At 39.0% G+C, this 25,791-nt stretch overlaps 1 protein-coding gene across 5 annotated transcripts in view; it reads right to left on the bottom strand.

Moving 5' to 3' along the window:
- Positions 1–623: 623 nt before the first annotated feature.
- Positions 624–25,791, bottom strand: part of eva1c (eva-1 homolog C (C. elegans)) — a 141,812-nt gene continuing 116,644 nt past the window's right edge. For 4 of the 5 annotated variants that reach the window (XM_048540116.2, XM_048540119.2, XM_048540118.2 and 1 more), the window contains exons 7-9: positions 15,968–16,042; positions 9,967–10,059; positions 624–5,840 (exon numbers count right to left, since the gene is read on the bottom strand). In XM_048540116.2, coding sequence (XP_048396073.1) covers positions 5,440–5,840; positions 9,967–10,059; positions 15,968–16,042 — 569 coding nt within the window. In that variant the 3' untranslated portion in view covers positions 624–5,439. The remainder of the gene's footprint in view (positions 5,841–9,966; positions 10,060–15,967; positions 16,043–25,791) is intronic. The other variant, XM_048540120.2, reaches the window with a different exon arrangement.

Here is a 25,791-nt window from a genome sequence, read left to right on the forward strand (position 1 = left end):
TGCCATATTTTGCCACATCCTTGCTAAATGTCATTACACATCCCTTACCAAGACAGCACAAATGGATTACTCCACTTGTAAAGGTACTTAGATGGAAGTACTGACTAATTGTTCCAGATGATTGGAGGTGGGAGAGGAGTTACATTATACTTATAGAGCCTATTATTGAGCTGGAAGCTCTCATTTTAATTTCACTGAATCAGATTCTTCTCCAAATCATCTACATATACAACTAACTGGAGATATAGAAGTCAATAGCAATTCAGTGATGATGCATTGATTAAATGATGATTGTTGAAAACTGTGCAACAGTGGATGTTGATGCAGTTCAGCAGGATCATATATTCACCATAATTCACAATCCAAAATATGTGGACATTAAATATTTCTGGAGAAAGCACGTTCAATTTATTTATCATTTCTCCAGAACTAGCAGCCAGATACAAACTGTCTGAATTCATTTATCAAGCCAGATTGATTGAAGAGATGAAATCATCTCACAGATGTCCAAATAAGCATTATTTGTAACAAAAATTACTGAAAACACTGCAGAATGGAGCTTTTTTATTTACTGACTAATAATTTGCTAGCACTGGATACTCAAGTAAACAATACTCAAAGGCTGTCCTTGGGCATGTATCTTTTAGTTTATTTGGTTGAATACCATTACAAGGAACATTTACCCACTGCACAACACGAAGGCAAAACACTGTTGATGCTGGAAAATCTGAAATAACAACCAAAAAAAAGCTGAAAATTCTCAGCAGGTCATGCTGCATCAAGTTTACATCCTTTAATGCAAACATAGCTTGACATCAAGCCCCACACGTTAGAGACAGCTCCCACGAAGGTATGATTTTTGGATCTGTGTCATGCTTCATCTACTAATGACAACAGAAGTAACGGGACCGTTACTTTGAACATGAGGTGTGCCTGCAAATGAACATGGAATTTTCCTTTCAAGCAAAGGAGAATGATTGGTTTTGATATAAATTATTGCGGGGCATAGCAGCTGCTTAAGCATCTGGAAAACTTTGCCACATCACGAAAGATCCAGGCATGGCAGTCAACTCAATATATGAGCATTGAATGAAATATTGAAGGTCATGGGGCAACATGAGGTCAACTGGATTGCAACTTTCATAGGGCAATAAGTTGGGCAAGGAGTGAGTTCAGAATATTTCTATTTAATTGAAGCCTATTCTACTGATCACTAGCAAACAGAATCATATTGCAGCATCAATAGGGAAGATGGTATGTTTCTTCTCAAGATTGCAGCATAGAAAGCGACTAAATAAACTCCCCGTGGAACCCTGCAGGTTCAAATTGCAAAAGAGCCCATAACCAGCAATCAACTTGTTGTTTTGAGATCTGGGGAACATGAGATAATAGTTTCCTACATTTCATGAGACTTATTAGCATTTCTTAGCAGACATCTATATCTCCAGCATAAGGCCATGAATAGTACTTAGGACTGTTATCATAGAACAGAATTTACACAGCTTGTTTCGACTGCATCTGGAGTACATTTAGCTCTAAATATTGCAGTGTAATCCACCTTGCTTTGGAAGAGATGCTGCCCAGATTCATCAGATAAATACAGGCCAGAAATATTATATGATATACAGTACAGGAAATGTGGAATTCTCCACTCAAGAAAATCTTGTGGCCAGACCAATTGAAACTGTCAAAACTGAGAGCCATTGATCTTTATTAGTTAATGACATCCAGAGGTAAATGCAAAATTTCTGTGACAGTGTCAGCACCTCTGAATCACTGAAAGCCTCACACTTTAGTTTTAAATGCGGTCAAGGGTCATTTATTTTCCAGAACATCTTCAGCACTCACTCATTCCTCCAAGCAGCTGGTATTGCACAACAATGGGAATACTCTATACCTCACATCAGGTCATCATTTAATCTAGATGAAGGTATCATCAACTTTGTCTCATGTCTCTCTATGTATGCAAAGTCAGGCAAGATGGAATTGGCAGATGATCCTAGCGAGAGGATAGTAACTCTCAGGCAGACAGACATGAACAGGCAGTCACCAACAAGATGTTTACATCTTAAGGGTACTCTTCTGATGAAAAACCGAAAGAACTGCGGATGCTGTAAATCAGGAGCAAAAACAGAAGTTGCTGGAAAAGCTCAGCAGATCTGGTGGCATCTGTGATGAAAAAAATCAGAGTTAACATTTCAGGTCCAGTGACCCTTCCTCAGAAATGGGAACTTCTGTTATTATACTCTTCTGAAGAAGTGGATTTCTAGCTTTGGACTGTGTAAGTTTGGGACTTTGCTATCATTCCATTGTTAGCAGTAAAACCTAGTTGCAAAAATGTTACTCATAGTAGAAATAATGACTGCAGTTTTGAATCTAATCCTCAGCCAGAGTAAGAAAGCTGAAAATGGATACTGTATTAAGAGATTATGCAATTAAAGCAGTTAAATAAAATTTGATACAGATCCTTTATGATCTATTTGAGTGAGAAAATCACTTGAAGGGATTGTAGGAGCTCTTGTTCCTATTTTAACGCACAGTATTCAAAATGTATACATGTGTTATAATACTTTTTGGTATGTGCTAAAACTAAATATTTCTGATCTGGAGAAGTGAACTGTAATTTAATTCTGAACATACCTGATATAAGATTTTTTTTCCTTATTCTTTCTTTCTTTTTTGAAAGCAGCCTTATTTTATGCTTATTTTCTGGGCACTGATTATTTTACAGCACCTTATCGAAACATCCATTCTTCATGTATGAGCATTGACCATAAATATTAATGTTCCCTTGATGCAAGCTTTGACAAGACTATCCTGCTTTCAACTGAAGTCATCTAGTCTAAAATACATCCCGCATTTAGAAGAACGCTGAACAGCAATCAAATGGGGCAGTAGGAAAACTTAGACAATTCTAAAAATTGAGGAATGAAATTGACTCAGTCCTTAAGATGGGATATTTCATGAACATGCTTTCACTTGCCTGCAAAGAACAGAAGTAGAATATAAAATGGACATATTTCAGCCTGAATTATACTCATTTCAAATAAACTGCTACAAAAATTGAAGAATGAATTTGGCCCTCTTGCAGAATCTTAAATTCCCCAAATTTCTAACATTAAAAAGTTAAGCTTACTTAATCAAGCCCATTGGATATTACTGTGTGTATAACTATACTTCAGATTTGGCATTTTTACATTATTCACCATTTTTAAAAAAAAAATCTTTAAATAAGTGTGACAATTTGGAAGAATAATGTAATTAACCACTTGAACATCTTGTACTAAAATATTTGCTTCACAAAGTTACAAATAAATTAGACCGTGTCTCAATTTCAAGCCCGATAATGTGTTGATTTGCTTTACTAATTTTATGAAATCTTCAATGAGACGCTGTTAAAAGTAATGTACTGGTTGTTAACTGTCAAGTTCTACTTAAATTGTTTGTGTGCAGAATCAGAATTGAACAATTAAAATGGCTTTCCCTCTTTATAATTTTATGTATTCAACAATTTCTGGGAAAATAATGAGTCAAATTTATGGAACCACCTATTTTTCTGTTGTTCCCTATGTATGATTATGAGTGCAGAAGTGGTGCCTGTTTGTTTCCGAGTCTGTACCTTATAACTCCAAGGGGAAACCATCAACACTGTCCAGCTCCGCCCCCACCCCCCAACCAAGCATCTTTTTTGCTTCAATGAAAACTCCACTGAGTACAAGACAGCCCTGCTCAACCTCTCCTCTGAAGAAAATTTCTCCATACCTGTCATCAGTCAAGTGGAACTTCTCTGGACTACCTCCAATGCCAGTGTATCTTTCCACAGATAAAGTGGAACAAAACAATTCACAGTATTCCAACTGTGGTCTGATTACTTGCAAGACCTCCTTATTTTTACACTCCATTTCTTTTGAAATAAAGACCAAACTTACCGCCCGTTCCACTCACTTGCCACTATCCCCCCACTCCCCATGTCAACAGCAAAAAAAACACTTCAGTTCTAAACAAGAGTCATGCTACACTCAAAGTATTAACTCTGCTTCTTTATCTACTGATGCTGCTGGACCTACTGAGTTTTTAAAGCATGTCCTTATTTAATTTCTTATCTCCAGCAGTATTTTGCTTTTATTTACTAGATTGATGGCTGGAAGGTTGTCTTATGAGGAATGGTTAGATAGACTGGGCCTGTATCTTCTGGAGATTAGAAGAGTGACAGGAGATGTGGTTGATGTACACAAGATCCTGAACGGCCTTGAGAAGACAGACTTAAAGGATGTTTCCTCCTGTCCATGACTCCAGACTAGGGGACAGCATTTGAAAAGAGTCACTCTTCTGGTACAGAGATGTAGCAATTTTTTTTCCTTAGAGGTTGTCTAGCTTTGGAACTCTCTGCCTCTGGTGGAGTTTGAGGTAGAGTCATTGAATATTATTAAAGTGGAGGTTAATGGATTTTTGTTTGCCAAGGAAACACAGAGTTAACAGTCTTAGCAGGGAATGTGGAATTCAAAGCACAACAGATGAACCATAATTTTATTGAATGATAGGCCTTGAAGGACTTCTGCTCTCAATTCATATGTTTGTTCATTATTGGATATTGCAGAAGACAATACTGGATAAATTTTTCTATATACCATTTGATAAATAATACTCTCAATGTGTTAGATGTACATTTTACAAAAAGAACAAAATATAAGTTTTGGTTATAAATATATCCTTTTAAACCACCTGTAGCAGCATTTGCACTTTATATAATTCAACGTGACATACACATTGTGGATATATGATACTTAAGTGTCAATAGGCGTTTTACCTCCTCAATCAAAAGTATTATCATCAAATCTCAACTAGTGAAAAGAAAAGTGGCATTTTTTTTACAAAAGACGTAGACTGGAAGAATCAATATTTACATTGTTGCCTTTTGGAATTAGATATATTGAAAATATTCAAAGATCATTTCTTGCAATCACAACAATATTTTTAGTAGAAAGCTCAAATTGATTGTAAAGACATGGTACATTGAAAGTATTCACTAACCCTTTGCCTTTTGTTGTTGCTATTATGAGTAACATTCACATCACTAAATCTAAGGAATCTGATTTGATCAAAGATGGAATAAACCAGCTTTAGAATGGCAATGATGCAAGTCTAACCTGATCCAATATTGAGATGTTTGGATTTGCACAGTGTTTTGAAATTTTAAACTTACAGTAAACTAAATGAATTGTTCACAGTGCTTTCTTAGAAGTTGAGGTTTGGCTAAAGAAGTCACCCTGTTCAAAAATATTCATTTGTAACTTTACTTAACACACTTTACAATAATTAATTTCCTTCATAGAAGGAACCCATAACTAAAGTGATCAATGGAAATAAAAATTTTTAAAAATATTTTGTAGTTATCATAATTGCCAAAATCTACACCAATGATTTTCATATCTCTAGTTATCAATAATACTGGTTAAGATTCCTTATCACAGGCAGTTCTGAACCTCCATTCATCCAGATTTCTTGTATTATCCTATCTCGACGCTCAATGCGTTCAGCCATCTCTGCTGCTTCTGTGTTGTTGGATCCTGTCATGCTGTAAAATTTTGTTAATCCTTCAAAGGTGAAGTCCAAGGAACTTTCGCCATTATCATCACTGCTTTCATCTTCATCATCATTACTGTTGCCTTCATTTCCACCCTCATCCTGACAACAATCCACCTTCCTGTCAGCAGAATTCTTGTTGCAAATCTTTTGTAGATCTGGTCTGCAGGATACTCGAATCACTAATACGCACAGTGTGAAGATTAAGCCAATGCAGACACTGGATATAAACAACAAACCAACCATTTCTGGATTATCTGCAACACAGAAACATTACACAAATATATTACATGAATATCCTTGACATAGCACAACTGCATGAATAAAACACAATATGTTCTTCCAAGATCTGAAAAGATTGCTCTATATAATGAAGTTGTTCCAAACATTAGATATAAAATTTAATTCAGAACCCCATACAGTATTGGCACATATTCAAAACAAACAAGAGAAGCTTTATCCTGAAACATACATGCAGGAACAGTTCAGGAAGAATAGATTGTATTTGCTGAAAGAATAGCATAAATTCACAAGAATTGTAGCAGGATTAAAAAGATTAAAATATGAATACAGATTGCTTAAACTAGGATTACATTGCTCATAGTCTTGATAATGATGGGCTGAAATTTACCAAGAATTAGTTGCGACAATTTCACGGGGAGTTTCATGGAGGGTTTCTCCCCATGAGTTCGAGCAAGCTATCTCATGCAATTCTCCACTGATCACTTCATTTCATATGAATCGTGTCTCTGAGGTGTGCACTCTTGCTAACTTGCACTGACCAGAGATGAAAGTTCACACCACTGCTGGGATCTTCTGGCTTTCCCACTGCTGGTGATACATTTGAAGTCCAGCTATGCATCAGGTCAAACATGACAGCCAGGAATAACCCTTCACAGAGTGTTTCTACACAATTCCAAGCAACATGGCTGAGGATCATGAAGGGAGCGATGATCTAGTGATATTGTTGCTGGACTAATAGTCCAGAGACTCAGAAAATATGCAATGGCAGATGGTGGAATTTGAAATTAACAAAAATCTGGAACCAAATGTCTGTAGACAACCATGAAAGGTTTTGGAGTGGCTCTGTAGCTTGGGTTGTGGCTGTTGAGGTTGGTTGGCTTGCCGAGCTGGTTTGTTGTTCCACAGACGTTTTGTTACTGTGCTTGGTAACATCCTCAGTGCAGCCTCTGATGAAGCCTTGCTGTGTTTTCCCGCCTGGATTTTAAATGTTGCGATGGATTGCCCTACTTCCAGGTTTCCTCAATAGTGGAAAGTATACGAGTTCAATGTGCTTATTCATAGCATGTTTGGTGGAGTGCCATACTTCCAGGAATTCTCATGCATGTCTCTGCCTAGCCTGTCCCAGGATCTTGGTGTTGCCCCAGTTGAAGTCATGGTTCTCACGGTCCATATGGATTGGATGAGTGAGTGTGGGTCGTGTCTTTTTGTAGCCAGGGTCAGGATATGCCTACGCAGGAACAGCATCAGAAAGATTCTACAAGCCCCGAATCACTCATCACACTACCCTACATCAGGAACATGTCAGAACTCGCCACAGGACTTCTACGACCACCGGGCATCAGAGTGGCACACAAGCCCACATCAACCCTACGACAAGTGCTCACCCGAACTAAAGACCCACTGCCCGCCATGGACAGGACCAATGTCATCTACAAAATCCCCTGCAGAGATGGCGAGAAACACTACATCGGACAAACAGGAAGGAAACTAACAACAAGAGGACATGAACACCAAGTGGCTACAAAAAGACACGGCCAATACTCACTCATCTCAATCCACATGGACAAGGAGAACCACCACTTCAACTGGGACAACACCAAGATCCTGGGACAGGCTAGGCAGAGACAAGCACGAGAATTCCTGGAAGTATGGCACTCCACAAAGCATGCTATTAATAAACGCATTGAACTCGACCCCATATACATTCCACTACGGAGGAAACCCGGAAGTGAGTGTGCCATCACGACGGACCCAAGAGTTTAAAAACCAGGCGGGAAAACACACCGATGCTTCACCAGAAGCTGCACTGAGGATGTTACCAAGCAAGGTGACAAAATGTCTGTGGAACAAAAAACCAGCTTAGTGAGCCAACCGACCTCAATACAACCATGAAATCATTGTCAAGTGTCATAAAAGCTCATCTGGTTCAACATCTCCATCGGGAAGGGAACTGCTATCTTGTATGTGACTCCAGACCATCATAATATGGCTGATTTTTAGCTGCCTTCTGAAAAGTCTAATAAGTCACACTGTTGTAAGAGCCATTCTGAATTGAAAGAGAAAGAATGGACAGGAAAAATCCCCTGACATCGATTAAGGCACCAGAAATGACAAAGGCAAACTCAGCTCTGATGAACTTGCAAAGTTTTCTGCACTAATATCTGGGGCTAGTGCCAAAAGGAAGTTCTCCTGATGCCAATAAAAATTTTCATGTTCCTGCTTCATTCCAAGGGTCAGATGCCTTACAAGGCTAGTTAGTGGGAGACAAGAGCTACCCTTTGTGATCATGTCTAAAAACTCTGTTACTCCAGACTAAAGTGAAGTGTAGACGTAATGTTGCTCATCCTTTCACCAAGGCCTTTTGGGGCAGCTGATAGAGGATGCTTGGATTTATCTGGGGATGGGGGCTTGCAATACAAGACAGAGTGTGCACCAAAAACTTTGCATATTGTGTTCTGAACAACTGAAGTTGGAAAAGATGGCTCCTGATGGATGTTGAACAGCCAGAAAAGTGGATGAAATCTTCAGACAAAGATGATGAGTTCATTGATAAGGAGGAACATCGCCTTCACCATGATATAGCATTGAAGAATCAAGTGCAACAAACTAAACAGAACTTAATTGATACCTGTTTCGAATATACACTGGGGAAGTAATAAATGATTAACTGTAAGTTTGCTGTTGCATGAAAGAAAAGCATTCCCACAAGGGAATGTAGATTTTTTTTTGCGTTTTTACTTTGCTTTCCCATTGTACAATAAAAGTTAGCACTTTTAATACTTTGTAGGCTTTTACAACATGGGATACCCTCCACATTGAAAAATGACAAGATGTCACATTACATTGAGCATTAAGGAGAGAGTAGGATACCTTTGGAGAGAGTCTTAACATGGTATGTTGCTAAAGATGGGTAGTCTGTGTAGCTGCAGTCATAGTGACAATTGATCAGACAGGTGATGATGCAAAGTAGCAATACACGTATGAATGTGAGCTTCTATTTCCAATGAAGTGACACCCATGTCTTTTAAATACAGTTAGAATTTTTCATTTGAGTTTCTCTCGCACAGTGTGTATTGTGAAGTACTAATTGTGGCTGACAGCCTTGACCTAGACTTTAAATATAGTGCTGGCAACAGAGACCCCGAAGATCCCCGCACTGGTGAATACTTCAACCGCTGGTGGTAGAGTGAGTGCAGTGCCATTGAGGCATAATGCATACATTGTGAGGCGTGCAGTGGAGGAACCACATGAGACAACTCATTAGAGCTCACACAGAGAAAAGCCTCATTCCTTTGGGCAAGGGAATCAAAATATATCAAGGGTAAGTGAAATGGGGAATGTGAAACACAAATAGATTAACCATAAGCTTAATGAATAGCAGAGCAGTTTCAAGAAGTCAAATGATCTACAATGTCTCTCAAAACGTTTGCTTGTATATACATTCTCTGGACTGTAGAAGATTAAAGAGTGATCTAATGGTGGTGTTTAAGGTGATGACCTGATTTGAAAGGGTAGTTAGAGGAAAACTACATCTTGCAGTGGGAAGGAGGGGAGTCAAGAATAAGGGGTGTAAACTTAAGACTAGAACTAAGCTCTTCAAAGGTGATGCCAGAGAGTGTTCCTTCACACAAAATCCAGTGGAAGTTTGAAACTTGCTGTTACAGCTGTAGAGACCAGGTCAATTGGAAAGTTCAAAACTGCAATTCAGTGATTATGTTAATTTGGGGATACGAAGTCATTTACTACTCAAGGTGGATATGCGTTTATTTGGTCACACAGAACTTAAATAACGTCTTGAAAGTACACATTTTGTCACGGCTGAGATAGATTTTTGATCTGTAGGGGAATTGAAGCTCATGAGGAAAACTCGGGAAAGTGGATGTGTGGAATGTTGGATCAGCCATGGTCCTATTGAATGGTGGAGCAGGCTTGAGGGGCTGAAAGGCCTACTCCCATTCCATTTTCCTGTGGTCAAAGCATTTTATCCTGATGAATTCAACATGAAAAGTTTGGCAAAATGCGTCTTTGAGCAATTGTAAGCAAAATGTCCTGATTGAGTAAATAAGAGGGAAATAAATTGCCAGAAATATACAATTACATCAATATTGACTAAAATACACCAAAATACTGTATACCTACTTTTGATGTAAGCAAATGTAACCAGGGTGCTGATAACAATTTTGCCTTCTTTCAAAGAAAAGCTGGTTTCTTGAGGGCCCAAGGATTTATTGGCTATAAATACAAAAAGAGTTTGAAAATTTAAAACATTTGTTTCACAAAAATCTTTATGTACAATTAATTACTTACATTGAAGAGTAAAGTATATAATGACATTCCATGGCTGGTGAGGTTGAGTTAGGTTGAATAATATCACATGATTTTTAGTTGAATCACAGAGACAAGGAATGTCATTGGAAGGCAGTGAAAAAAGAGTGCTTTTAATTGCTTGTAGCACGCAATAATGTGCAAATGCATCACAAGAGACTGAACATCCATGTCAGTAAAATTATCAGCATATAGCCCTCAGTTCCTCATATTTCAGGTAGAATTCTCACCCTGAGTGTTGAGATCCATTTGCTTCTTGCATAATTTGAACATACCTCTTAAAATTAGATTACACTTTTCAGCCTAATGTCACTCTTTAAATATGTAGGAATCAATTCAAGTGTTGTCCTCTTACTGGATTAATGGGCAAGAATAAAGAAGGTCCATGGCACAGAAATCAGATTGCATATCTGCTACTACCTTAGCAATTAAACTGTTTATAACTCTGTAAAAGTCAAAGTTTTTAGATAAACATTTTAGGCCAAAAATGTAAGCATTATCTTTTATATAATAACATTTTTGAGAGGCTGACATGTGTGCTTGATTTGGATCCACAAAGCCTCAAGAACAAAAATAAAATCTTCAGTGAAATTCATAAATTGCTTTATTGCAGCCTGCTAGCTTCTATAATACTGAACTCCTTCCTCCCAAAGCAAAGAAACTTCCACTGTACAATTTAACTGCTAGCCAGGCACCTTAAAAAAGTTGTTATTAGGACTTTAGAGACTCACTTTAGAAACATGCTATTCTACTCTTCACCATTTCTGTGCTGTTGAAATGCCGGTATGGAGAACACAGTCAAAATCGAAAAGACCAAAATCTCACTCAGTCAGAAAGTGCAGATCATTTTGAGGCTAAACAATCCCTTCCTAAAAATTTCCTGGGAGTACAGGTTCACCACCTTTGCTCTCACCAAAATCAGCAAAAACAAAGAAGACGCTTTAGTGGCATGATTGTCTGTAAGAACCTGATATGTTCAAAAAGGTACAAGTTGCAGAGCCATACTGTTGATGATGCAATGCACAGCTAGTTCTGGATGGTCAGCAAGCAGAAAAGCCCAACCGAAAATACTGAAATAACACCAAGGAGGCAGGTATCCTGTCACCAAGCCACCTTTTATCACATGTGTACAATGCATTGGCTCTGACCAGCCAGCTTAGTGCTATAGTGGTTAGCTCTGTTGCCTCACAACGCCAGGGTCACAGGCCTGATTCCAGCCTTGGGCTGCTCTCTGTCTGTGTGGCGTTTTCACATTCTCCCTGTGTCTGTATGGATTTCCACCAGGTGCTTCGGTTTCCTCCCACAGTCCAAAGATGTGCAGGTTAGGGGGATTAACCATGATAATTGCTTCTGGGTGGGATGCTGTTTGGAAGGTTGGTGCAGAGTCAATGGACAAATTGACCTCTGTCTACATTGTAGGGATTCTATGATTCTAAAAGAATGTCTTGTTTTGAACAAGATATAGTTTATCCAGCCCTATCTCAGACTCCAGCATTGGCAGTTCCTACTATCTCTCATAGTTTATTGCATCTCTGCAAGTATTTACATGTTACGAGGATATGGGATACATTTTGGAGCCTGATGGGAAGGCTGACTCTTTCGAGATCCTTACTTACTCTCTCTTTCAGTCCTTGTGATGTCATCGCAGTATGAGCACCAATGACACTCAAGCAGTATTAAATCTTTCAGACTCATAAGTAAGATTTGCTCCAAGTTGCTTTTTAATATATTACGTCTATACATTTATTTATGTAATTACATTAATCATAGCCCTGACTCTCTTCAATCTTTGCTTTTACAAATTCAAATGATTTGGAGGTTTCACTGCTCTCCCTGGCCATGTTCTCCATAAACTTGGGAGAATGGTAATTTCTGAAGAAGTGTCCGACCCAAAACAGCTTTCCAGCTCCTCTGCTGCTGCCTGCTTTGTTCTTCCAGCTCTACACTTTGTTATCTCTGACTCCAGCATTTGCAGTTCTTACTATCTCAAGAATGGTAATTTGTTGTCTCCGATTGTCCTTCTGATGATCTGAGGTCTGCAGTTCTCTCTGAAGTGATGGATTTTTAATCTGTTGAATTTCTTTCATGGAGGATGTGGTCCTTGTTAACCCAGGCAATATTTTTTCTTTGAGGTACATTAAAGCTGTGGACATTGATAGTCCCTTCTCAGTGGTGACTCTCATGGAGCTGAATGCGTCACATCTTCAATCTGTTTCAGCCTCAATCAGCATATACTTCTGTATTGGAGAAGGTAGAACAATAACCTCGATTTGTTAAATAGTTTGGACCTTCTTGTTCACCCTCAGCAACTAAATTATTGGTGAAACCAATTTGTTCACTTCCTCAGTTGTATTACCTGCATTCTTGCTTGGCATGATCGCCATTACCATATTCGGGATTCTCCAGTGGAAGATAAGGAGGTCAAATATTCTGCTTGAACTTGATTTTTCCAAGTCACTTTGGCTTCTAATGCCAGACTTGACTCTTTCATAACAAGCTGTTCACGAAGCTATATTGCAATCTCAGTTACTTTAGTTATAGGTTCATAAGTTGTCTCAAGTGGGATATATGCTTCATTAGCTGCTTCTTTGCGTTTCCTTGCAAGCCTTGCTGGATCTTGCGAGTCTGAACGCTATTCAGTGTTGACAGCAGCATAAAACTTTTCCACTAAGCCAGTATTGTCCCAGCTTTCCATGTCATTGATATTAATTATCTAAGTTTTTTATTCCAACGCAGTTAACTCAGGGAATGCTGCTTTAAGATTATGTTCTGCCATGAGCTATGTAGCTCTGTAAAATTTTCTACCAGCTGTTTTTTGATTTTTTTGTACTTTAACCTCTTCTGTGGTTTGAATGAGAATGATGACTATATGTAGATTTCTACTCACAAGTGAGAATTGTTGGTTGTGAAGGACATATAGGTTTTCTCATATATTGTGCTCAATATGTCAGAGAGATGTTTGTAGCATACATTATAATACTAAATGCTATGTCTGCTGGACTGGGTAGTTGCATTTCTGTCAGCCTTAGACTGTACGTTTCCAATCGTGGTTCACCATCTGAAAATATTATGACATTTGCTTCCGTGTCTAATTTGAAATTCATGAGTCGTCATGACATATACAAAATATTAGGTCGGGGTCACCTGCTTCCCACAGGCAAACTGTGGTTTATCTTCTGGGAATTGGTCTACTTGCCTGTGTTTGTGCGGGTGGCTCTTTGATCTTTTTTTTTCCTGTGGCCATGTCCTGCTTTGGCATGTTTTCTGAAAGCTGTTATCACAGTAAAAGTATTATAATAAAAGAACATTTATAGCTGGGGTTTACTTTTGTTCCACAGCATGAGCAAGGACTTTCACTGTATTGCTGAAAAGACAAATTTTGTCAAAGCTTTTTGTCTTGCACTCGTCAGGATAATTTGCAAGACATTGGCCAAGCAGAGTCTACTTGCTAACCAACCATACTTACCTCTCACACAGCATCAATATTGATTTTCTCCTTGAATTAATATTATCATGAATTGTCATGATGAATGCAAGATGAGAAGCTTTGATTAAAATGCATCTCGTTTTCAGCATTACTCGAGTTCTGTACTGTCCTACGCATATACATCATATCAAGTGTAGTTTTTTTTAGTGCTGCACCTGAAGAATTAAATGGTTTTTGATGATCTCCTGTGTCAAATTTGGTCTACTCTGATTTGATCTGTGCTGCTTCTGGACCTCTGCTTTACTCAACATTTGAAAGGCTTTTGGACCGTTATAGATCTGACTGAGCTATCATTAATGCCTACCACAATTTGGTTCCTTATAAATTATAAATACAAGTCATCATATTTACATCTCTCCACTAGTCTGTGGAGATCATTAACAAAATCAACTATGGATTCCTCTGGATGCCGCAAATCTTCCCATTCAACAATTTTACTATGTTTGAGGTTGAAATGATGCCAAAAGCTTTTGATATTTCTTCAATTTTATCTGTTGGTTCTCTGACATCCCACTGAGCTATAACGTCTGCTACACTCCCGTGATACACAGAAGTGTACTTACTCGATCAGCTCCCGGCAGCATCCAATTCAAAATTATGTTTATACTTCAAGAATTGTTTTCTCCAGGATACACAATATTGTGTACTATTATGCTCGTTTCTGATGTGAAAGCTTCCTGGCAGTACTTTTTCTGAAGACCAATTCTCAAATATGGTTGGATACTTTAACTGCTTTGAAGATCTTTATTTTTCAGTACAGCTGGTTCTTCTGTACTTTGCTGTAATGGAGGGTTTTCCTGCATTTTGTGGCTAAAGTGGAAGGTTTTCCCTTTATTGTAGATTAACTGAAGACTCCCAAAAAAATTCCTTATTAGAATAAGACTGCTCAAATTTTCAATTTGCCCAGTGTTATGTAATTTTAACTGGTGAGTTTGTGATATCCCAGACTCTCTGATCCCAGATTTTGAGTTTCTGCCTTGTAGCTGTTACTTCTATTTTTTTGTGTGCACTATGGCAGTGACATTCAAGCTGAACTGTAACTCAATTTATTGAAATTCTTGACCTTCCAGCCTGAATTGTTGTGCCATTTAAGGTTTCCCTTTTGTCCAGGGGTTTTTATTTTTTGACTAATGCAATCCCTGATGGCTGTTTGCCGACCAGTTCAACACGGTCACGGACAGCTCCCATAGTTCACCACTTTGCAAACCAGCTTGCACCGAAGGCTTGGAGCTGCAGATTTCCACTGTTCCAGTGCACCTCTTATCATTCCAAAAATGCTTGCTGTTGTCCTTTGAAACGTGCATCAGTGTTGAGTGTTGCCGCAAGATTTTCTTTCTAGGGTTCATCAGATCTTCAGGTATCTAGTGATGAACGTCATACTCACTGAGCAGCATGTGTGGGTCAATCAGTCTTCAGTCCTATACACTGATGATTAATATTTAGAATAAAGTTAAAACAAATCTTCATATCGGCTCCATTGCTCACCATGTTGTATGGTGATACTAAACACCATATTGAATACACTGCCCTCAATATTTTCTAGTCAATATTTTCATAGTCAACAGTCCATGTGATCTACTATAAATGAAGATTGGCACTTTCTTGTCTAACTACATGAGTATCTTGTAGTAAACAACATACAGTTTATGGCACTTCTGCAAGTATTTACATGTTATAAGGATATGGTACATATTATTACAGAGGCTGGTGGGAGGACCTGGTTTTTGATCTGACTCCTTCAAAATCCTTCATACTCTCTTGTTCTGTCCTTAAGAAGTGATGTAATGGGGAATGCTAATTAGTATTAACCATTCTTAGGTTATTTCAGTAGTCCCCTGTCTTTCCAAATGCTGGTTTCCTCAATTGGGCAATGTGTGGTTAACAAAGAGGGACCTTTCTATTGGATAGACTGCTTCCCAATACAATTGGCCTTGCTCTGCCATCTTCTGTAAACAGAGGGTGCAATTCACAAGAAATCTCCAAGCTATTGCCAAACTTCAAGGTGTGGGGATAATTTCTGTCAATTAGCTTGCTTTGTACATCAGCCCTTTCCCACCTCCCAGCTCCACTGTCGTGGTCTTCCCAACACTGACAGACTGACACACAGCCTCTGCTGTGATTAAGTAGGCTTGGTCACCATGTTTCCTCATATGATGGGCGGGATTTAATTCCAACCATGCTTTGAAATGGCTTCTGTTGCCTATGTACTTTTTGGTTATTGGTCTGCTATATATAAATAATGCATCAAATAATGCCAGCAAGTGTTTCAACTAGGAGTGCTGGCAGTGATTAGGCTGTAATAGAAGCAGCAATAGATGGTAAACCTACCATTTTCATTATAAACCCATGAAGGTGCAAGACCAGAGAAATTTGGATCAGCTTCCTGTAGTAACAATTTGGAAACTGAAAAAGATTTTAAAAAGAAGCTTCAGTTAACTTAAAAAACAGCAGTTACAGTCTTTGTCAAGTCTTGTAGCTTGTGAACCATACAATATTCACAGATCACATGTTACGATAAAGTGTCTTCTAAAGATATATTTCAAATGCAAATAGGATGTCACTCTTTCAAGTTCTGCATTACTGGACAGTCCAATAAATCTTCCTCATGTTCCTATGAACAGTGGTGACATTTTTAAACTCCAATATCTACCATGACCTAGGGATTATAATCATGCAACATGTACCACCTAACATATGCCACTGGCAGAGTGAAAAACATTTCTCTAACACACGGCATAATTTCATATGTGCAACTAGTTTAGATTACGTAAAATAAATGAACGAACAGTATGCAAGTTGTAAGGTAAGAGCATTTAGTTTTCCTATGAACATTCCTATGAAAAAATCCTAAATGAAATTCCAATTTCAAAGGCAGCAGATTGAGACCTGGTAAAAATGTAATAAAATACTATTGCCACCTGATCCAAACTTAGTCCATTCACTGATGAAAACTTTGTCCATTCTGTTGTCATCTCCAGACTCAAGGATCTCCAATAGAACCTTGGCCAGCTTCCTATCCTCAAAGCCTAATGAACTTCAACTCATCCTATATCCTGCTAGGATCCCAATCCCCTCTCTGGACCCAAAAACCTCCAATTTAAAACATTCATCACCACCATCTTCATCATCATCATCACTATCGTCATCATTAAAACATCATCACCACCAGCCCCAACAGTACCATCCTGAAAATCTTTGCAATCCTCCTGAAACTACATTCCCTTTCTTTGAACTCTCTATTGCTTTGGGGTAAGTTTTAACACATAGAAATGTATGAGTTTGGGAGAAGCTGGGAGTTACAAGTGCAGAAGTTGATAGCATGTTGGAAATTGGCTGCAATTTGTGACTTTTGCATGTAACAGAAAATCATGAGGGTACACTGAAGTACTCTGTTCATGTGGTTTTAATTTGCATCTTGGATGTGGTTCACGATGGCCAGCAGCGTCCAACAACACTAGGTGTGGAAAATAGATGCAGGGAGTACGCCAGCAGGAGTATCAACAGCCGCCTCTGCATCGACCTACCGGTCCAGATGAGACATGAGTGAATAGAAAGGTACAACTCACAGGAGTCCATTCTAACCAAGTAAGATAAGCCTCATGATAGTCAGGGTTAGGCATCAGATGGCGGCAGATAGCTGCAATCTGCTGAAACATGTAAGATTGTCTGCAGGCCAAGTTTTAGAAGTGGTTACTGCTCTGAACTTCTTTCCTCCTGTTCCTTCAAGGGCTCTGCTGAAGAAATTTGCTACAGCCCCCAGTCAAGTGCCCACAGATACATACCATCAAGGACAAGTGGGTTATTTGTTAGGATAGACAATTTTGTCAAATTTGTCATTGATGATGCCAGTCACATTGTGTGGTACTGAGTCTTGTACATCTAGCTAGCCTTCCATAGGCTCCAATCCAGTTGTACAACTGCAGATACAGCATTGGCATCTACTTGACAAAAACTAGGAAAAAATTGATCAGATGTGTTTCGTCCACATAAAAGTGGGAATAAGCCGATATGACCAACTACCACCTCCTTATTCTAATCTCAATAATCACCAAAGTAACAAAAAGTGTTATTGACAGCACTATCAAGTGGCACCTAATCACCAAAAACCTGCTCATGGCTCTCTGATGAAGGGTCTAGGCCCGAAATGTCAGCTTTTATGCTCCTGAGATGCTGCTTGTCCTGCTGTGTTCATCCAGCCTCACACTTTGTTATCTTGGATTCTCCAGCATCTGCAGTTCCCATTATGTCTCATTCATCATCAGTTGTATTCCACCAGGACTGTAATAACTTCAAACCTCGGTACAAGTTTTGTCCAAACATTGCCAAAAGGGTGAAATTCCGAAGGTGAGGGTTACAGCCTTGACATCAAGACACAGTTGACCAAGCGTGGCAATTTGGATTCCCAGAAAAACTCAAGTCAACGGGAATCGGAGAAATTTCTGCTCCAGTAGATGGCTGTGGTCGTTGGCATCCAATTAACTTCTCTTTTCAGGAGTTAGTCGGCGCAGTCCCCTAGGCCCAAGGATCTTCAGCTGCTGATCTATAGCCTCCCTCCATCAAGTCAGAAGTGAATAGACAAATTATGGGCAGGAGTACCCAGGTCCTCAATTGAGATCTGTCATTTGAGAAGATTATGCCGAATCTGATTACTCCATATTTCTGCCTACCCCGATAACCTTTCACCCCCTTGATTACCAAGAATCTGTTTATCTCTAACTTAAAAATATCCAAAACCTCTGTTTCCACCATCTTTTGAAGAAGAGTATTTCAAAGTGTTACAGGCCACTTTTCTCTCTTAATAAGCAGTTGAAAAATGAATTGAACAGATATGTTATATCATTCTTCAATGTTGAGGATGTAAGTAATATCCTGGATATAGCTACAATGAAATGGAAAGAAAAGGAACTCAACAATATTACAAAATCACCAAGGGGAGGTACTGAGCAGATCGATGGAGGAATATGTCGAGTCGAGGCTGGTAAAAGAAGTGAGTGAATTCTATGTTATATGTTCTAAATTATGGAGACACTAATTTTAATTTTCCAAATTCCCTACATTTGGAAAAGGTTCCATTAGATTGGAAAATGGCAAGTGTAGCTCCTTTATTCAAAAGTAGAGGGAGACAGGAGCAGGTAAATATAGCCAGTCAGTTTGACATCTGTCCTAGGGAAGATTTCACAAAGTGTTAATAATGACATCGCAGTGGAGTGCTTAGAAACATCCAAATCAATCGAGCAAATGGAGGTTTATGAAAGGGAAATAATTTTTTAACTGAATAGTTGAAGTTCTTTGAGCAAGCAATGTGTTCTGTAGGTAATTGGAAAAGGGTGGATACTCTGTACTGAGATTTACAGAAGATGTTTGATAAGGTGCCACATCAAAGGTTGTTGCAAAAAATAAAAGTTGATGGTATAGGGGTAATGATGCCATAGATAGAAGCTTGACTAGTGAACAGGAAACATACAGCAGGCATGAACATGTCATTTTCTGGTTGATAAACTGTAAGATTATTCTGTCACATCAAGCAGCACTGGGACCTCAACTGTACACAATTTAAATAAATGGCTCGGATAAAGGTCTTGAATGTAAAATTGTTCAAATTGCTGATCATACAAAGGCAAGTTGGGAAAGTAAGTTGTGAAGAAGACATCACGATGCTGGAAAGAAAAAATTGTTGTCAGTGGGCAAAGTTCTAGCAAATGGAATATACTGTGAGAAAATGTGAAATTATCTGTTTTGGCAGGGAGAATAAAGAAGAAGCTCATTATCTAAATAGCAAGAGGTTGCAGTGCCCCGAGATGCAGAGGGATCTGAGTGAACTACTGCATGAATTGCAAAAGGTCAGTATATAGATATGGTACTCAATTAGGAAAGTTAACATGGAATGCTTTAGTTTATTGCGAGGGAAATTTAGCTATCATGCCTTCACTCTCCACATCTAAGTTGTTGATGTAAATTGTAAAATCTTGACGCCCCCACATACACATTGTGTGGCCCTCACACTCTACTTTATCATATCCTGCAAAACCAACAAAGATCTATTTATGCATACTGTCTGTTTTCTGCCAATAGCCAATCTTCTATCCATGTTAATTTGTTATCCACTAAACCACAAGCTTTCATCTTCCTCAATAACCTTCCAGGTGGCATCTTATGAAATGTGTTCTGGAAATCCAAGTACAACACAGCACATGTTACTCCTTTAAAGAACACCTATAAATTGGGTAAATATATTTTCCCTTTGATGAAACCATGTTGACTCTTCCTGACTTACCTTGAGATTTTCTAAATGTACAGCTATAATCTTTTTAATGATTAAATCTAACACCTTCTCCACAACAAATATCAAGTGAACTGGCCTTTAATTTCTTGTTATGTGCCTCTCTTCCTTCTTGAATGTGGGGTTATATTTGTTCCATTTAATTCCAATGGAACCTAGGAATTTTGGAAATTTAACACTAATGCATCTATTGGCTCATTAGCCACTCTTTTTATAACCCTAGGATGAAATTCACAAGGCTCCTTAGACAGCGCCTCCCAAACCCATGACCACCACCATCTAGAAAGACAGGAACAGCAGATACATGGAAACACCGCCACCTGAAAGCTCCCTTGAAACTACTCACCATGCAGACTTCGAAATAAATCAACATTCCCCCATTGTCACCGGGTCAAAATCCTGGAATTCCTGCCCTAATGGCTCTATGGGTCAACTCACATCAGCTAGACTGCAGTGGCTCAAGGAGGCAGTTTCCAACACCTCCTCAATAGCAACTAGTGATGGGAAATAAATGGTGGTCTAGCTAATGAGACATGCACATCCTGCAAATGAATTAAAGAAATCCATCTGAGCCTGTAAAAACCATAAGATATAAGAGCAGAAGTTGGCCATTCAATCCATCTAGTCTACTCTGCTATTCAACAACATCATAGTTTACCTGATAATCTCCAACACCACTTTCCTACCTTTTGTCCAGACCCCGTGATTCTCTTCCTGAATAAAAATCTGTCCATCTGAGACTTGAATATCTAACCAGCTTTGACAGTTCTCTGCAGCAAAGAATTTCACAGATTGACCACTCTCTGAGAGAAAAAAATTCCTCCTCACCTCTGTCTTAAATAGACAACTCCTTACATTGAAATTAGGTCCTCTTGTCCTCGACCAACCGAAAAGAGGAAAGAACCTCTCCGCATCTATCCTTTCAAACCTAATAAGAATCTTGTATGTATCAACAAATGTCTTCTCATTCTCCTAAACACCAATGAAGACAAGGCCGACCTATTCAACCTCTCCTTGTAACAAAATTCCTCCATAGGGATCAACCTAGTGCCCTTTATCTGGACTTCCTCCAACGCCAGTATATCTTTCCTTAGACAAGTGGAGCAGAACTGTTTGCAGCATTCCAGATATAGTCTAACCACTGCCTTACATATTTCTAGCTATACCTCCCTGTTTTTATACTGCATTCCCTTTGCAATAAAGGCCAATGTTCACGTGCCGTCCCTATTAATTGCTGAACTTTTATGTTAGCTTTTTGTGATTAATGTATAGGACATCTAAATCACTCTGATTGACAAGTTTTTGCACTCTTTCCCCATTTAAATAATATTCAGTCCTTTTATTCTTCCTGCCAAAGTGCCCAACGTTGTGTTCACCCACGTAACATTCAATCTACCAAGTTTTTGCCCACTCACTTAACCTGTCTATGTCCCTTTGTAGACTCCTTATGTCATCCTTGCTACTTGCATTACCTTTTTTTTTGTCATCAGCAAAACTGGCAATAGTACATTCAGTTCTGTCGTCCAAGTTATTAATAAACATTGCAACTAATTGTGGCCCCAGCACGGATCCTTGTGGCACTCTACTAGTTACAGGTCACTATCCTGAAAATGCTCTCCTTATCCAATTCACTGTCTTCTACTAATTAGCCAGTCCTCTATTAATACTAAAATACTATTCCATTATCATTGCCTCTTATCTTATTAAGGAGCCTTATGTATGGCTTCGCAATGAATGAATTTTGGAAATCCAAACCTATTACATCTACTGCATCTCCTTTAACTATCCAGCTTGTTACCTCCTCAGTGAACCATAATAAGTTTGTCAGACATGATTTCCCCTCCATGAAGCCATATTGATGATTTCTGATAAAAATGTAGGTTTCTAATCCACATGTGGTCTGCTGTTATAATACTTTATAGGATTATAATATGCTTTATAATAGACTCAAACATTTAACCAACAACTGCCTTACGTCTGTTGTAGGAAAAGTTTTGGAAAGGATTATAACAGATAGGATTTATAATCATCTAGCAAGCAACAATTTGATTGGAGATAGTCAACATGGATTCGTCAAGGGCAGGTGGTGTCTCACAAACTTCGTTGAGTTTTTTGAGAAGGTGACCAAGCATGTGGATGAGGGTAGGGCAGTTGATGTGGTGTACATGTACTTCAGTAAAGCCTTTGATAAGGTTCCACATGGTAGGCTATTGGAGAAAACGCGGAGGTATGGGATTGAGGGGGATTTAGCAGCTTGGATGAGAAACTGGCTTTCTGTAAGAAGGCAACGAGTGGTGGTTGATAGAAATTATTCAGCCTGGAGTAAGGTTACTAGTGGTGTGCCTCAAAGATCTGTTTTGGGACAACTGCTGTTTGTCATCTTTATAAATGACTTGGACGCAGGCATAGGTGGATGGGTTAGTAAGTTTGCAGATGACACTAAAGTCGGTGAAGTGGTGGACAGTGTAGAAGAATGTTGCAGGGAGACTTGGATAAACTGCAGAATTGGGCTGAAAGGTGGCAAATGGAGTTCAATGCAGATAAATGTGAGGAAGAATAATAGGAAGGCAGAATACCGGGTCAATGGAAAGATTCTTGGTAGTGTAGATGTGCAGAGGGATCTTGGTGTCCATGTACATAGATGCCTGAAAGTTGCCACCCAGGTTGATAGTGCTGTTAAGAAGGCTTACGGTGTGTTAGGTTTTATTGGTAGAGGGATTAGGTTCTGGAGCCATGATGTAATGCTGCAGCTGTACAAAACGCTAGTGCAGCCTCACTTGGAATATTGTGTGCAATTCTGGTCGCCTCATTACAGGAAGGATGTGGAAGCATTGGGAAAAGGTGCAGAGGAGATTTATCAGGATGTTGCCGGGTCTGGAGCGCAAGTCCTCTGAGGAAAGGCTCAGGGACTTAGGTCTGTTCTCATTGGAGAGAAGAAGGCTAAGAGGGGATTTAATAGAGACATACAGGATGATCAGAGGATTAGATAGGGTGGACAGTGAGAGTCTTTTTTCTAGGATGATGATGTCGGCTTGTACGAGGGGGAATAGCTGCAAATTGAGGGGTGATAGATTTAAGACAGATGTCAGAGGCAGGTTCTTTACTCAGAGAGTGGTAAGGGCGTGGAACGTCCTGCTTGCCAATGTAGTTAACTCAGCCACATTAGGGACATTTAAACAGTCCTTGGATAACAATGTGGATGACGATGGGATAGTGTAGGGGTTAGGCTTAGATTAGTTCACTGGTGGGCGCAACATCGAGGGCTAAAGGGCCTGTTCTGCACTGTATCGTTCTATGTTCTATGTTCTATGTATTATAACAGCTGTTAAGATAAATGGCCTTTAGTCAGTTCTGAGGAAGGGTCACTTGAACTGAAACATTAACTCTGATTTCTCTGGAGAGAAATCAGTAATAGTCTATAGGATCCCTAACATTAGCCATTCTGCAGGATTCACAATAACTCAGGAAATAATGAGGACATGTTAAGAAGATAGTACATTAATAATCGGTCACTTTGATCTTCATGTAGATTGGAAAAACAAAGCTAGCAAAGGCAGGCATGAGAATGAATTCTCTTCATGAATTTGGAATAGATTTCTGGAATGATACGTTGTGGATCTAACCAGGTATCAGGTTGACCTGTTGTGCTTTTCCAGCAATTTCTGTTTCTGTTTCTGATTTACAGCATCTGCGATTCTTTTGTCAGCTGCCTTTTTTGAAGAAGGGTGCTACATTGGCAGTTATCCAATCCTCTAGTTCAAGAATCTAAAGATTTTGGAAGATTACTAACAGTATAGCCATTATCTCTGTAGTTACTTCCTTTAAAGTCCTCGGATGCAATCCTCAAGTTCCAGAGGCCTAATGCTTTTCCCCCATTCATCTCTCTCGTGCTTTTTCTCTAGTGGGTTAATTTCTTCCCTGCCCACTATCTGAAATGCTATTAATATCCTCTTCTGTGACGATTGATGCAGAGTATTTGCCTAGCTCTTTGCCATTTTCTCGTTCCCAATTATTTCCCCAGCCTTGTTTGCTAAGGGCCCAATGCTCAATGTTGACTCTCTCTTCCTTTATATATATTTGAAGAAGCACTAACAGTCCATTTTTATATAAGTTGCATTCATTGTTTATTTTGTCACTTTTTCGGACATTGTCGAGTTTTAAAATTTTCCCAATCATTTGATTTAGCACTAATCCCTACCACATTATTTTATTTTAAATTTCAACTTGACACATCCTTAATTTCTCTGGGTAACCCTGGTTGCTTTATCCCCTTCCTAGAAAGCTTCTTCCTCAATCGTTTATATCGTTGCTGTGAGACAAGATCTTTTATAAAAGTCTGGTGCTGTTTATCAACCATTTTTCTGTTAAACCCCTTTCTCAGTCCACTCCAGCCAACTCAAGTGGCATTCCAATGGAATTACCCTTATTTAAGTTTGGTACAACTCAAGTTTCTCACTCACAAACTGAACGCTAAATTCTAAAATGCTATGATTACTGTTCTCTAGGGAACCTTTTACTTTGGATTATTTATTACACCTGCCTCATTACCCACTATAAGGTCTAAAATTGCCCGATCCCTGGTTATATCCACCACATATCGTTCCAGAAATCTATTCCAAATTCATGACGTGAATTCATTCTCATGTCTGCTTCTGCTAGCTTTGTTTTTCCGATCTACGTGAAGATCAAAGTGGCCGACTATTAATGTACTGCCTTCATAACATGTCCTCATTACTTTCTGAGTTATTCTGAATACTACAGAATGGCTAATGTTAGGGATCCTATCGACTATTACTCCCACCTATGTGTTCTTCCCCTTTTTAATCCTTGCCACCACCCATAAAGATAAACATCATTCAATCCGAGATCATTTCTGGTTAATGTACTAATTCCACCTTGGACTAACAAAGCCACCCTACCACCCTTCAATTCCTGCCTGACCCTTCAAAAGGTCACATATCCTTGACTGTTCAGTTCCCAACTTTGTATCTGTAATAGCCATAAGACCATATTTATTTATCTCTATTTTTGCCATTAATTCACGTATTTTAATCTGAATAGTACGTGCATTGAAGTAAACAGTCATTAATTTTTCCTAATTATCTTTTGGTCCCTCTTTGTCCCTATTTGCTACTTTGTTTTATACTTGCATATTCTTCACCTTTTTTGGTCCCCTCTGGGTATCAAAATATTTAAGATAGTTGCCCTGTAATGCTGCTTTACCCTTTTGATTTGCAAGCCTACATTTCCTCCTGCCAAACACTTTCTTCCCCCAAATTAGTTTACAGCCCTCGCTATGGTCTTCGTTTAATTCGTCCAGACACTGGTCTCAGCACGGTTCAAGTAAAGTTGTCAAACTGGAACAGTTCTTTTCTACCCCAGGACTGACACCAGTGTCTCAGGAATCAAAACTCATTAACCTCACACTAATTTTCAGGCCACACTCTTAATTTCTTTATTTTATTTGCCCTTACTCAATTTCCCAGTGGAACAGGTAATAATCCTGAGATTACACGTTTGGAAGCCTTGCATTTGAGTTTAGCTCCTAACTGTTCAAAGTCTTTCAGCAGAACTTTCTTTCCAGTCCTTTCAATGTAGTTGGCACCAAAGTGGACAACAACAACTGGATCCCTCCCCTCCCAATACAAGTTCACCTCCAGCCCTGAGGCAATGCCCTTAACCATGGCACTAGGTGGAAAGCACAACCTTTGTGTCCCAGGCTCACAGCTGCAGAAAACAGCTTCTTCCTCCCGATTACATTGTCCCCTACTCCTGCCATATTCCTATTTCCTCCCTCTACTTGAATAGCTCCATGTACCACAAAGTCATCGTCAGCTCAATCATCAGTCCTAAGGATGCAACTCTCAACCAC

Source organism: Stegostoma tigrinum, chromosome 12 (assembly GCF_030684315.1).
Source record: "Stegostoma tigrinum isolate sSteTig4 chromosome 12, sSteTig4.hap1, whole genome shotgun sequence".
NCBI classification, from domain to species: Eukaryota; Metazoa; Chordata; class Chondrichthyes; order Orectolobiformes; family Stegostomatidae; genus Stegostoma; species Stegostoma tigrinum.